The following is a 14,509-nucleotide window of genomic DNA, read 5'->3' on the forward strand; positions in this document are numbered from 1 at the left end:
CAGCTCCCTTTGGGGAAGCTGCTTTCTCCCACTGCCCCTTCCAAAGGGAGCTCGGTGCATGCCGTGGGTGGCTCCCACTCACCTGTGAGGCCAGCTCCAATCTTCCTGGAGCCAGGAAGCCACTTGGGCTGTGGACAATGATAAAAGCCAGCATCGCAGGGTTCCTGTCCATAGCACAGGTACTAGGAACTCAGTAGAAAGGGAATCGGATCTCCCAGCAGCCACAGTCTCTCATACACACCCACACCCTTGCCCCATTCTCTGCAGAGCCTAACCCAGCCTCTTCTGTGGAACCTCCTGTTCTGGGCGGGAGGGACCACGGGCATGCTGCCCAGAGTTCTATTCTGTGTGTTTGCTCCTTCTCTCACCTCTCCTTCAACCAGTGGGGCAGGGCAACTAGATTAAAAAAAAAAAGTCTATGCAGCTGACCACCACTTAGCTACAGTCCTTGCATTTCTTGGTGGCTTGGCTGCTGCCTACCACCAGGTTTTCCTCTTCAGAGATGACCAATTCCTGCCAAGGGACATTGGCTTGTCCCTCCCTTCTTGGACGCGTCCTACCTACTACATCACTCCAGCTACTCTGTTTTGTTTTGTTGTGGTGAGTGTGCACCACTACTGAGGCTTGAACTCAGAATCTCTGGGCACTGTTCCTTAGCTTTTTCATTCAGGGCTGGCACTCTCCTGCTTGAGCCACAACTCCACTTCTGGTTTTTTGATGGTTCATTGGAGATAAGTCTTACAGATCTTCCTGCCCAGCCAGGCTGGCTTCAAACGGCAATCCTCAGAGCTCAGCCTCCTGAGTAGGATTTCAGGTGTGAGCCACTGGTGCCCAGCATGCCAGGGTCTCCCATGGTAGGTCCTTGCCTCCTAAATCGCCCCAAACTTGAAACAAGTTTGTTTGCTTGGTATGAGAAGGACTCATCTGGGAATTGGCTAACATTCCCTGAAACGCTCCAAGGAAGGCAACATGGAGAAACCCAGCGTGCAGGCACAAGACTCCCCCTGGGGCTGGGGGAGTCGCCACAGCTGCAGAGGAGTTGTGCCAACAGAACTCAGCTGGACTCCAGGGCAGCAGTGCAGACCTGGAAGGCCCTTGCTCAGGGCCAGGAGCCCCTCTTCTATCCAGTGCTGCAGGTGGGCAACTGTCCCCCCGCCCCCCACAAGTCTGATGGCCGTTTGCTTACAGCCGACCTGAAGGCTGCGCTCGGCGAGGCCAGAGCAGTCCCGGCAGTGGAGGACTCGCCCAGCAGAGGCAGGATGCAGACATGGCTTCATGCTCACGGGCCTCCAGGCCCCGCAGCCACAGAGATGAGAGCCAACCCCAAGAAGAAGCCACAGCCCAGGACATGGAGAGGCACAACTCCTCAGGCAGGGTGGGCCTGACCATGTGCCCCACCAAAGGCCTGGGACCTCAGGCCGCCCGAAGGCCCCACAGGCGGGTGAGAGCAACAGCTTCCCCTTGGGGCCCTCTCCTTGGAGCCCCCATGCCTGGAACCCGCGGCCACCCCCGGCTCATACACCACCGGGGTCAGCCCACGCGGACCCACATTGGCTCCAAGAGACCCAAGCGGCCCAGGGTCCGGCGGTGCTCCATCAGGGCACCAGACGAATGCAGAGCGGCCCCCGGAACTGGCCCTACCCATCCTCAACCCAGGGCATCCCAGGACAAACACAGGCTGTGTGTCTCTTGGGAAGGGGACCAGTCTTCCACACAGCCATGTCCAGCTGACCAGACAAGCTCCGGAAGGGGCCAGCAGGAAGCCCCCAGTGCCGGGGCCACTGTTCTTCAGGATCTGAGGGCTCTGCCTGGCCATGCCGGCGCCACGGGCAGCCACAGTGGTCACTGCCCACCCCACCTCCACTCAGGTAAGCCCCTAGTCTCTCATGGCTGGCCTTGCCTCCTTGCGTCACCCATGATGTCACCATGGACATTGTGACCATGGCCTTCTCTGGAGGTGTCCCTATATCATGTCAGCATGGCTCCTGCTTCACACCCTGTCCTCTGCCCTGCACAAAGCCCCACCTTGCTGGTAAGGAGGGTGAAGGAGGGGACACCCATCACCCCAGCCCCAGTCTCCACCCCACTGGACCCTGCCCACTCAAAGACTGGCCCTGGAGGGTGGCAACTGCCCCCCTTCTTGGTTGTGATGGCTCTCTAGCTCCCTGTGAGGGCTGGGCTGGGCTGAGAAGGGGAGGGCCTGTGCCCCAGAGGGGCCAGGTAAAGGCCCAGCAGCTGCTGGCATGGGTTGGGCATAGACAGATGGAGTGTACACCTCGTCAGCCCCCGCCTGACCCCAATGGTCCCCAGGCTGGACCCATGACAGACAGATGGGGAGCAGTGGGGAGCTAAGCCAGCTGGACCAAGATGCAGGTGGGGCTCCAGGTGGCTGGGAGGGGCAGGGAGCTCCCTGCCAAGCCAGAAGGCCAGGACTTCTAAGCAACCTCCTGCCTGCAGATCTCCTAGAAGGTGCAGACACTGCCAGGCTCCCAGAGGTCCTTCTGGAGGAGCGCCCAGTGGAAGGGGATAAGACACCATTCAGCCCTGGACACGGCCCCTTCTTCTACATCGGAGGCAGCAATGGGGCCTCCATGTGAGTGTGAGCCCTTTAGGCACTGGTCTGCACTCCCTCCTTGTCCAGGCCCGATCCCACATTGCTGGAAGCCCCGGAAGTCCCTGGGCCACCCTCTGGGGACCCCACGGTCTGGGTCATTGCCCCCTCCAACCCACAGAATCAGCAACTACTGTGAGAGCAAGGGCTGGCAGCGGACCCAGGACGGCCAGCGTGAGGACTACAAGCTGAAGTGGTGTGAGATCAAGTGCAAGGACAGCTACAGCAGCTTCCGGGAAGGTGGGGGCACCCGGCGGGGGGCCAGGCGGCTTGCAGCCGCCACCGCCGCACACCACACACACCTGTCCTTGTCCTGCCAGGCCAACAGCTGCTGTTCCAGCTCCCCAACAACAAGCTGCTGACCACCAAGATCGGGCTGCTCAGTGCCCTTCGCGAGCACGCGCGCATCATGAGCAAGACCATCAAGATGCAGGCAGGCCTTCAGAGCAGGTGAGCCTGCCTGCCTGCCTCGGCCCGCCCGTAGCCCACACCTGCCCCACCGTCTGCCTCTCACCCACCAGCAGACCCTCAGCACTCACCCTCGCACCCTCCTCTTTGAGCCCCCCCACCCATCTTGTCACTAACCCCACCTTCCTTCTTCCTGCCGGCCTGCCACCCACTGCCCTCAACCCTTACCCATGCCCACACGAGCCAGCCACAAAGTCCCCCGGTCATTTATTGTTCTCCACCCACCCCTGCCCGTTCCTATCCAGTCCTGCCCATTCCCAGTCGTCCTCTAAACAGACATCACACAGCCACATCCAACCACCTTCCTTTGCACAAACATTTGCTCTTCTATCAACTCATCCAGTAACACTCCCACCCTCCCTGCCACCGCCATGCCAGCTCATCAAGCAGGAAGCCAGCTTACATATACTTACCACATAGCCATGTATGACACCATCTGACACCTCCATGTCCAGCCATCCACTTCCTAGTCATGTCTACCAGCAACTCAGAGTCTTCCCTCAACGTTTCCATCTGCCCACTAAATTACTGCTCCACCCACCTAGCTTCATGCCCATCCATTTTGTTAGAACCGCGCACGCACACACACACGCACACACACACGCACACGCACACACACACACACACACACACACACACACACACACACACTCCTTCTCCAAATGGAGTGGAGGTGGCCACTCAGGCCAGGCCCTGTGTCCTGGTGCAGATTTGGAAGGGAGGTAGCTCCAGCCTTGGAGGAGCTCCGATGAACCAGCCCGGGGTATCCCGGGCCACATAGACACATAAAGCCCAGCTTGGGAGGGACCACCATTCTGACCTGAACTGGGGATGACTGATTGTTAGGTAAATGGGCATAAAAGGCAAGCCTCAGGAAAACCGTGAGTCATCCACAGAGGTTGCGAGGACACTCCATCGCATGCCAGGAACTGCCAAGGCATCAGCAACCCAGATCTCAGGAGAGCACCCAGGATGAGTATACCATGGGCACAGGAGAGACCATGGAAGGCCAGCAGCTGCTAAGGAACCAGGAGTGTCAAGCCTATGAAAGAGTGATCCACAAGAGTGGTCCACAAAGGCTCAGAGCTTTGAAAAGCCCCTGCAACATAAACAGCTAGGAGATGGGGTAGAGGGAGCTGAGGTCAGTGCCTGAGGCCAACACAGGTCCCTCCAGCTAGCTCTTAGATCAAGTCAGGCCCTAGAACACCAGCCAAGTCTGGGGCAGGGTACAGTCCTTCCCATGTCTTCCCTATCTTCCTGCTCTCCCAGGGCCCTGAAAATGGAAGATTTTTTCCCAGAGACCTACCGGCTAGACATCAGGGAGGAGAGACAGGCCTTCTTCACCCTGTTTGATGGTGAGACAGGGTCTCCTGGATGTTGGTGGTACAGGAGGAGAGACAGGAAGGATTATGGCTGGGATTTGGTCGCGGGAGGAAGAGATGGGGTCGGGGCTGGAGTATGGCAGTCTCGGGGGCTGAGCAGCTGGGGAGATTATCTGGGCTTAGTAGGGCAGGCTGAGTGTGGGCCTGGGCTGGAGCATGAAGAAGACACAGGTTAGGTGGAGCCCACTGGAGCCAGGGGATGAGTGAGACCAGGGGAAGGCCTGGCGGTGGGGCCTAGTCCAGAAGGGTCAAGGCTGAGGGTGGGCAGTGGTGAGAGAAGGGTCAAGGCCAGGCCGGACAGGTTATGCGGGGACAGGGCCAGGTTGGGGTCAGGGATGGACTCTGTGCGTGGGGCCAGCGGCTCAGGGGGTGCTCCCTGCAGAAACCCAGATATGGATCTGCAAGCCCACAGCCTCCAACCAGGGAAAGGGCATCTTTCTGATCAGGAGCCAGGAGGAGATTATCACCCTGCAGGCCAAGACCCAGAGCATCGAGGAGGACCCAGCTTACCGCAAGATGCCCTTCCGGATGCCTCAGGCGCGGGTGGTGCAGAGGTGTGGGCGGGGGCGGGGAGGGCCTGGGACGGGGGCTGCTCAGACCGACCTGCCAGTGTGGCAGGGGGCATGTGCTGTGGAGGGCTGCAGCGCCCCTGGTGCCTCAAGCAGCCCCCAGGGGCAGTGTCACATCTGCCTCGGGTCCTGGATGGTACGGCCCACAGGCAAACGCTCTAGGCCGGAAGGGGGGCCTCGTAAGGAGGGCTTGGTCCATTTGGCCCCATCCTGCAGCTGCCACCCCTGCTCCCTAGTCTAGCCAGACAAGGGCATTCCCGAATCTGGCCCAGGGCTGGCCCAGGGCTCACCTTCCCTGGAGCGGGCCCCAGACCCTCAGTCTCATGCAGGGCTGGGTAGGGAGAGCTCAGTCTGGCCTCAGAAAGATTCCAGGGGGCCTTGGCCTCGACCAGGGCAGATTCTTGCGTTAGTCACAGCCACCATCTTTGTCCTCCGCTCCCATCATGCCCTCCCATACACCACTCCCAGACCCCGGTCTTGAACTCTTGAAGTTCTCCTACGTACAATGTCTTCTTCCTTCTCCAAAGCCACTCACCCTCCAAGGCCCAATGGCAGCCTTCCTCCCTCCTCCAAACACCTCTCCCCACCACGGGAGTCTCAATCTGCCCCTAGCACCTCCCTCCAAGCACCCAGTGGTACCCCAGAGGCCCCAAACATCTGCAGCAGGCTGAGGCCCAGGAACCAGGCCCCTCTCCCTGACTTCCCTGCCCCAGCTCAGGATGTCCCCTACCTGTGGACAGAGTATTTAGCCAGTAGGCACAGTGTGGACAGGCAGAGTATTTAGCCAGTAGGCACAGTGTGGACAGGCAGAGGGTCCACTGAGGAAATGGCCCGGGGCTGGGATGAAAGGTTCCAGGCCAGCCGCTCTGTGTGGTCTTCCCCCCTCCCCCCCCCCACTGCATCCCACAGGTACATCCATAACCCACTCCTGCTGGAGGGGAAGAAGTTTGACGTCCGCTCCTACCTGCTCATCGCCTGTGCTATGCCCTACATGGTCTTCTTTGGCCATGGCTATGCCCGCCTTACCCTCAGCCTCTATGACTCCGCTTCCAGTGACCTCAGTGGCCATTTGACCAACCAGGTAAGGACCCCTCACCGGGGAGGGGCTTTCCTCTGTAGGTATGGCTGTGATTCGAGGAAGGCTCAAATTGCTTGGGAACATAGAAAAGAATAAAGCTGCAGATGTGGCCCAGGTCTGAGGTGGCCCAGCCTTAGAGGTGGCTGGGGTTGCCCCTGCTGGCCTCTTCCCATGGCAGGACCTGGGAGTCCTAGTGAATTACCTGGGCACACTGCAGCTTTGCTCCCCTCCACCTTGCTCCCACCTGGGTGCTGAGAAAGGCTGGAGACTCCAGGCCAGGAGCCTCGTGAGGATCTAGCCGCTGGGAGGGGGGTGCACGTCTCCGTACATGCAAGTGTATGCAGGGCCTCACAGGCCCCACGGGGCTGGGCTTCCGTGAACTCAGGTGGGGGCAGGGGTCTCCTGGGGCTAGGACTCTCTCAGCAAGGGTGGTCACTGACACAGCTCTTGGTATAGTTTATGCAGAAAAAGAGCCCTCTGTACATGATGCTAAAGGAGGGTACTGTGTGGAGTATGGACCGCCTCAACAGCTACATCAATGACAAGTTCAGAAAGACCAAGGGCCTCCCCAGAGACTGGGTCTTCACCACATTCACGGTTGGTCTACCACCACAGCCTCTTCAGCCTGGGGTCAGGGTCGGGGAGGCACTCAGTCCTGGAGCTCTGAGTCGGGATGTGTGTGTGTGTGCGTGTGCATACGCACTGCATGCACACCTGTGTCTGTGCCTCTGTGTGTATGCACATGCGAGTGTAGTTCCCAGGGATATGCTAGGTCTGTGGCTTGTCTTGCATTCCTACGGTGAGTGATTGCACTGAAGCTGTGTATCTGTGTGTTTTGAACAACACTCCTCAAAGTTGCTAATTCAGCTATTGCCACTGGCAGCTCAGGCCAGAAAGCCCATCGGGGACCCCTTGGCAGTGACCAGAGGGGACCAAGGACCCTCGGTTATTACCACTCAAGTGCCCTTCCCCACCTCCTGGTAGCTGTTATCTAAGAACATCCCTGTCTTAGGCGTCTATCTCATACAGCTGGGGTCAACATGATACGCACAGGTGTTCCATTCAACTGAAGTCACAGGGCACGCGTGTTTTCTGGGCCCAACTCCGTTGTAGCGTGTTTGGGGCCCGCACACCACCTCGGCTGGTATCCCGTTGTATGAGTGGGCACGGCTTCCGGCACTCATTCATCAGGTTTTCTGTTGTTGTTTCCGTTTTCCAGTCCTGGGGCTTGAACTCAGGACCTAAGCACTGCCCTGAGCTTCTTTTTGCTCAAGGCTAGCACTCTACCACTTGAGCCACAGCGCCACTTCTGGCTTTTTCTATATGTGTGGTGCTGAGGAATCGAACCCAGTCTTCATGTATACGAGACGGAGCACTCTGCCAGTAGGCCACATTCCCAGCCCCTCATTCATCAGTTTTGTCTAACACTGCAGACTACTCAGGTACAAGTTTTTGTATAAGTGTGTATTTTTAGTTGCCTTAAGAACTAAAAATGAAAAAAAAAAGAACTAAAAATGAAGCTGCTGGGTCATAAAACAATCCTAGCTGCTTTGATGTGTGGCAGTCCAGGGGTTTGAATTTAGGGTCTTGAACTTCATAAGAAGATGCTTTGCCACTTGTGTCACATCCCTGCCCTTTTTTGTGCTTTCGTTTATCTTTCTGATGAAGAAACTTTTCATTTTATTAATTTAATTTTTTTCCACTGTTTTCTATTCTTCCTCCCACCCCTACATTCCTGGGTTTTGAACTCAGGGCCTTAAACTTGCTAAGCAGGCAACTCTACTACTTGAGCCACCACCCCTGCCCCCAATTTTTTTTTTTTTTGCTTTAGTTATCTTTCTGAGAGTCTCATGTTTTTCCCAGGAAGGCCTGGACCTCAGTCTTCCTATTGCTGGGTCACCATGCCCAGTTTTTATGGAAATGGGGTCTTGAGCATTTTTCTCAGACTGCCCTGGCCTGCCCTTTATTCTCCAATCTCTACCTCCTGAATAGCTAGGGTTACAAGCATGAGTAATTACACTCTACCCCACTGTTTTCTATTCTTCATCCCATTTATTTCTAGTTTAGTCGTGATGTCTTTCTTTCGGCTTGCTTTCATTTTGGACTTCTTAGTTTAAGTTATTAATTTGAGGTGTTTCTTCTTGTTTGATTGAACATCTTCAGCTATAACTCCCCCCACCAACCACTGCTTTTGCTGCATCCCAGAAGAAAGCATCTGCTCTGTTTTCATTTTAATGTCTCCAAATATTGTTTACTTTTCTTTGTTAGTTTGTCTGTGACCCACTGGTTGTTTAAGAATGTTATTAGCTGAGTGTCCATGGCTCACACCTGTAATCCCAGCTACTCAGGAGGGCTGAGATCTGAGGAGTGCAGTTCAAAGCCAGCTCTGGCAAGAAAAGCCATGAGACGCTTATCTCTAATTAGCCACCAAAAATTCAGAAGTAGAGCTATGACTCAAGTGGCAGAGCTCTAGCCCTGAGCAAAAAAGCTAAGAGAGCCAGATGCCAGTGACTCATAACTGTAACCCTAGCTACTTAGGAGGCTGAGATCTGAGGATCATGGTTCAAAGCTAGCTTGGGCAGGAGTGTCTATGAGACTTACCTCTAATTAACCACCAAAAAGGCAGAAATGGAGCTATGGCTCAAGTGGTAGAGTGCTAGCCTTGAGAGAGAGAGAAAAAAAAAAAGCATAGAGACAGTACCTAGGCCGTGAGTTCAAGCCCAGAACTGACACAAAAAGAAAGGAGGGAGGGCTGGGAATGTTGTTTAGTGGTATAGTGCTTGCCTAGCATGCATGAATCCCTGGGTTCAACTCCTCAGTACCACATAACCAGAAAAAAGCCAGAAGTGGCGCTGTGGCTCAAGTAGTAGGGTGCTAGCCTTCAGCAAAAGAAGCTTGGGGACAGTGCCCAGGCCCTGAGTTCAAGCCAGGACTGGCAAAAGAAAAAAAATTTTTTAAGGAAAGCTAAAAGAGCATCTAGTCCCTGAGTTCAAGTCTAGTACAGGCACACACACAAAAAAATTAAGCAAAAACCCACAGCAATTTCTCATTGTCTTCACTCTTGTACACCATAAGGGGCCTCATGAGTTTGTTGAGTGAGTTTCTGACTGTAAGTAGGTCTGTGACACTGAGCGTGTGCTAGTGTGGGCAGATGTGACTCTGCAGGCGAAGGTGCAGGCAAGGCGGGACTACAGCCACAGTTGGCGGCACAGCTGAAGCGACAGCTCAGGTGTGGGTGCAGGTGGCAGCACTGGTGAGTGTTATCAGGCTACGGGTGTGGTCAGGGCCAAAGGTGACAGTGAACCTTCCTTTGTTTCCCCAACAGAAGCGGATGCAGCAGATCATGTCCCACTGCTTCCTGGCGGTCAAGTCCAAGCTGGAGTGCAAACTGGGTTACTTTGACCTGATTGGCTGTGATTTCCTAATTGATGAGAACTTCAAGGTGCTGTCCTGGGTGGATGAGGTCGAGTATATACATCCTGGCCACACAGCGGCCGTGGTCTGCACCCTGGGGTGGGGATGTCCCTAGGGCTCAGCAACTGGGCAGAGCTACACCCTTCCTCCAGATAGACCTCAGGGCCCCCGTCTCTTGGAAGAACATAGCAGGCTGGGACTGGAGACCCTATTTGGGTGGTGTGCGGATGGAGAGACGCTAACCAGCATCCCGCCTAGGTGTGGCTCCTGGAGATGAACTCCAACCCTGCCCTGCACACAAACTGTGAAGTCCTAAAGGAGGTGATCCCCAGAGTGGTCATGGAAACCCTGGGTAAGTCCCGGGCAGCCCTGCCATACGACCCCTGGGCCGCCCCGCCGGGGTGCCCATCCCAGTTCAGGGGGCACAGTCGGGCTGCCCAACAGCCCCAAGTCCTGCGTGCGGCCTGGCCCGGATGGTGGTGGCCGCTCCCCTGCCCCCCTCCCTCCCCAGTGGAGAACCCTCAGCACCTCCCCCGCTGCCCCCCCCCCGCCCCCGCCCCGCTCGCCCGGCCTCACCCGGCGCCTCCCGCAGACCTGGCGCTGGAGACCTTCCAGAAGAGTCTGCACGGCCAGAAGATGCTGCCCCTGCGGGCCCAGCGCCGCTTCGTGCTCCTGCACAACGGGGAGGCCGACTTGTGGCCCCGCCTCGGGGGCTCCCGCACCCTCCCGCGCCTGGCGCCGCCCCGGGCCGCCGCCGGCGAGGGCTCGCCCGGCGCGGGGCGCGCGGACCGGCGGGGCGCTCGCAGGCCCGCCCCGCCCCGGGGCGCGCCGGGCCGGCCGCTCTCCGCCCCGCGCCCTTCCCGGCCGCCAGGCCCCGGGGAGCCCGCGGCGCCGGACCCGGAGCGGCCGCTGGAGGGCCGCGGAGACCCCGACCCCGAGCCCGACCCCGAGCCAGACCCCTCCGCCAGGCCGCCGGAGGAGGAGCGCGAGGAGGAGCCGAGGGGCTCCAGCCACCGGGGCTCTTAGACGCCGGCCCCCGCCGCCGCGCGCCCGCCCGCTCCCGGGACCCATAAAGGCTACTTTGTGAGAAGGCGGCCTCCGCGCTTCGCACCCCACCGCCGCCTCGGCCCGCTCCGCCCTCGCCGCCGGGCCTCCCCCTCCCCGCTCCCGGCCCTCGGTGTCCCGGGACCCAACCTGGCCCTGGGCCACCGGGGGGTGCAGCCCTGGAGTGGCCGGGACTCCCAGGAGCCCCTCAGGCCCCGTCCCAGCCCTCAGACACCAGCCAGGAGAGTCCCCAGCCCCAGACCACACCTCCGCAGAGACCCCCAGGTCCTTGGCAGGGCCAAGGCACGGTCCCCGGACAGACAGGGCTGAGGCAGAGCTGGCCTGACCTTGTGACCCCACCCCCGCCCCAGGGATCCCCCCCTCCATCTCAGGTGACCACCTTGGGCCTCGGAGCCTTCGCTCCCCACCCCACCCCCCTTCGCCAGGCCCCTCCTGCGGAGCCCTTCCTTTACACCTCGGCCCGCCCCAGCTGATCCCCCAGCTGCCAGCCCCGTCCCGCAGGATGGCAAATTCTTCATCTGGACCTGCTCATCCCTTGACCTCCCATTGGCTCCAGGGGACGAGAGCTGACCCACCCTGCTCGGTGCCCTGCTGTCTGTGCCGGAGCAGAGCCCAGCGGGGCCTGAGGGGCCAGCTGCCTTCCCGCTGGCCCCATTCCCAGGACACAGTGCCCTCTGACCAGTAGAGGGCCCTGTCCACCGCTGTGCCTCTAGAAAAGTACAGCTAGCCAGGGACAGAAGGGTGAATGAATCCACAGAAACAGGATTGTTAACATTAAAATTTCTACAAGAGGGAACTGGGGCTCTGACAGGCAAGGTAAGACCCCCTAGGCCCCAGAAAACCCTGGGCAAGTCCTGGGTGAAGCGTGAGTATCCTCAACACCAGACCCCTCCATCCACCCCTACCCTTCCAGGGCTGGGTGCTCCAGCCCACACTCTTCCCACAAAGTCATCCTGCCGTGGCCTAATGTATGGGGTCCCAGGGGCATAGGACCCACACGCGAGTCCCCACGTGATGAAGATACAGGAGCCCTGGGACCCTGCAGCATGTCTGTGGCTCCTGTCGGAAGGTTCCGGCTCAGCCACTGTCCGTTCTGCAGCCCGTGAAGCAGGCAGCGGAGGGGACTAACCTCCAAGCCTGGAAAATCCACTCCTTCCCACTGGGGTCAGGACTACATTTCTGCTGGCATTCAAGGTGTTTCACAAACACATCACCTCAGGGTGTCCTCCACACCCTTCTGCTGTGCCACCCTGACATCCCCAGGGCGTCAGGTCCACGGACAGCGCCCCACTCAGGTCAAGGCTGTGTTCTATGCTGGTATCAGCACCATCAAGGAACATTCCAGCTCCCAGCTTCTACAGTAGGGCTCCAGCCCAGGCTCAGGAACCTCCAGATGTCGGCCGAGGTGATGGAGCCCTCAGGAGGTGCTTGCCCTGCTGTCTTGGGAACACATAGCTTTCATGAGAGCCATGGAAAAAATGCCCATTGGCCACGCTTGCCCTATCCTGATGGACACAGATGGGAAATTGGCCCTAAAGTGCAAAGCTGACCCTGCTGAAACAAATAGCTAAAGCAGACAATCCCCCTCCCCAGATAAGCTGCCTGTCACATCCTGAGTCCCCCTACCCCAGGTCATCTGGCCTGAGACGGCTGATCTGAGGAGACTCCAGTTACCTCTGCTGGGGATCTCTCTGCCAACAACTCCCGGCCCATGGCCCAGGATAGGGCATCCCTCCGCTCACACAAAGAGCTCCCCCCCCCCTTCTCCCTACCCAAAGAGACCTCAGTTGTAAGAGAGTTGTCTCTCCAGTCTGGCTGGAAGTCTGGTGTCCCTCTCCGGCTTTTACCCAAAATAAAGGTCTGTCGGTCTGTTGAGTTTGCTTCCTGCCCTTTCTCTGTTCTCATGCCCTCACGACTCTGTTTCCTTACAGACCAGCCTTGGCTCCTCAAACTCCTGGGTGATGTCTCCTGCCCTGTGCGGCTGGCAGCTCTAGTACCCATGTGTAAGTCAACAAATGAAGGTTTCTAGTCACTCCTCCAGAGTGATGACCGCATCTGCCCTGTCCATCCTTCCAGGCCTGTGGGCTCTCTCTCTCGACTTCCCCTCGCTTGGGGGGGAAGGGGCTTTTCCGCCCCTTCCTGGGTGGCCCTTTATCGCTCTCACGTGGGAGCGATGGCCACAGGTAGCCTCGTCTCTCTCTCGAATTCCCCTCGCTTGTGGGGGAAGGGGCTTGTCCGCCCCTTCCTGGGTGGTCCGTTATCGCTCACGAGGGAGCGATGGCCACGGGTAGCCTCGGTGGCGTGTGGTCACAGGGTGCCCCAAAGCCGCCAAGAACGACACGGACACGTAGGCCCCTGGAGAAAGCCTCTAGGGCTTCTGTTTATTCAAATGAGGAACCTCCCAGATATACCCTAAAGGCGGGCACAAGAGAGGGGCCCCTGATTGGTCCCAAGGAGCTGTCCCTTAAGTGATGTCAGACTTCCTTCTCTTCCGGTTAAAGACAGGAAGGGGAGGGACAGGCTGAGGTCAGCTGTGGCCCCTTAAAGGTGCAGCTGACCCCAACACAGGCCCTCATGCTCATGTGCAGGCCCCAGGTTTCCTAAACTCAGGGCTGTATGGGACTCTGAGGAGATGGGGCTCCTGAGTGTTAGTATTTCCCCCACCTCAGGTCCTCAGCCCTTACCACTAGCCCCCAGCTGAACTCCCTGCCCCAAAGCTACAATTGGCCACTCCCACTCAGACCTACCTGCTTCCCCTCTAGCCCCAGAGTTACACAAGCGACCACCTGGATTAAGGTGCTGATGCCATATTAGTCCCTCTTCTGTGGGAGATAGGGCCCCACTAATAAACCTCCTTATAAACCTTTTTCTGTCCATAACTATCTCTGTGTTGCTCCCTGGAATGGCTGGGATGGATACTTTCACTGAGTACCTTGGGCTCCTGGGTCTCTGAAATTCAAATGGTGTTATAGGCAGGGCCAGCGCTTTCTCAGTAATTATCTTTCCCTCTCCTTTCTCTTCCAAGGGTGAATCCTAGGTGCTACTGGTGGGCAGGAGCCAAGCAGGCAGTTATTCTACCAGCAATACCACATGGAGAGCCAAGCCACCCCCTCCTTGGCCACCCCCAACCCTGACCCAAGCCACCTATCCCCTCCACTCCTGTACACAGACCTCCATCTTGGGGCTGGCCAGCAGAGCCTCTGCCTGCGCACTCTGGGGCCGTCCTAAGCCAGGGCCTTGGGTCTGCTAGCCCCTTTGCATTAGCCAGAGCAATGTGGGACTTTCAACACAGCCACTCCTTGGGAGACTCGTCTCTAAGAAGGGCCCAGAGCAGCTCCTGCCTGAACCAGTAGCTTTACCTTCCTATCAAAGGCCGCACTTGACCTTCCTTTCCAGGCCACCCAGACAGCTGCTTCCCATGGAAAGGGGTAGCAGGAGCATAGAGACAGTTCCTCAGGAATGGACTCAGCCCAGTGGGCAGGCAGATGGCTCAGTAGTAAGGAAGGGAGGTGCTGGGGGCCAGGTCTTGCATCTGTGCCTACCTGGTCAACCAGGTACATCTCACAGCTAGGGACAGCTGGGAGTCACCTGTCACTGGAGGACAAACCCTGCAACTTCCTGAAACTATGAGGGTGGAGAGAGGGGGAGGGGGCATTTTTGCTAGAGATCTCCTCCCTGCTGGATGAGTTGAGTCTCTCCCAGCAAGCTGTGGGGGTGGAGGTTTGGCAATAGTTGTGGCCAGAAGAGTTTCTGAGAACAGAGGTGGCACCCTGAGGACCCTTATCTGAAGCTGAGATGGAACAAAAATCTACCAACCCAAGGGTAAGGCCGGAAGCTGTGGTTTTCCGGGAGAGCTAGAGGTAGGCTCCTGAGGGGTGGGAGTTTCCAAAGGGTGCACAGCGGTCCTCTCCCCTGCTGGTCT

The 14,509-nt window shown here is 58.0% G+C and overlaps 1 protein-coding gene across 1 annotated transcript; it reads left to right on the forward strand.

Moving 5' to 3' along the window:
• Positions 1 to 741: 741 nt before the first annotated feature.
• On the forward strand, positions 742 to 10,548 carry Ttll10 (tubulin tyrosine ligase like 10). Its single transcript, XM_048349991.1, has 12 exons — positions 742 to 1,868; positions 2,311 to 2,373; positions 2,458 to 2,593; positions 2,733 to 2,851; positions 2,932 to 3,061; positions 4,349 to 4,434; positions 4,844 to 5,015; positions 5,940 to 6,111; positions 6,565 to 6,705; positions 9,434 to 9,550; positions 9,781 to 9,874; positions 10,115 to 10,548. Exons 1-12 carry the CDS (start codon positions 1,268 to 1,270, stop codon positions 10,546 to 10,548), a joined length of 2,265 nt encoding a protein of 754 aa, XP_048205948.1. The 5' UTR covers positions 742 to 1,267.
• The last annotated feature ends 3,961 nt before the right edge of the window (positions 10,549 to 14,509 follow it).

The sequence above is a fragment of the Perognathus longimembris genome, chromosome 7, assembly GCF_023159225.1.
Source record: "Perognathus longimembris pacificus isolate PPM17 chromosome 7, ASM2315922v1, whole genome shotgun sequence".
Taxonomy (NCBI): domain Eukaryota; kingdom Metazoa; phylum Chordata; class Mammalia; order Rodentia; family Heteromyidae; genus Perognathus; species Perognathus longimembris.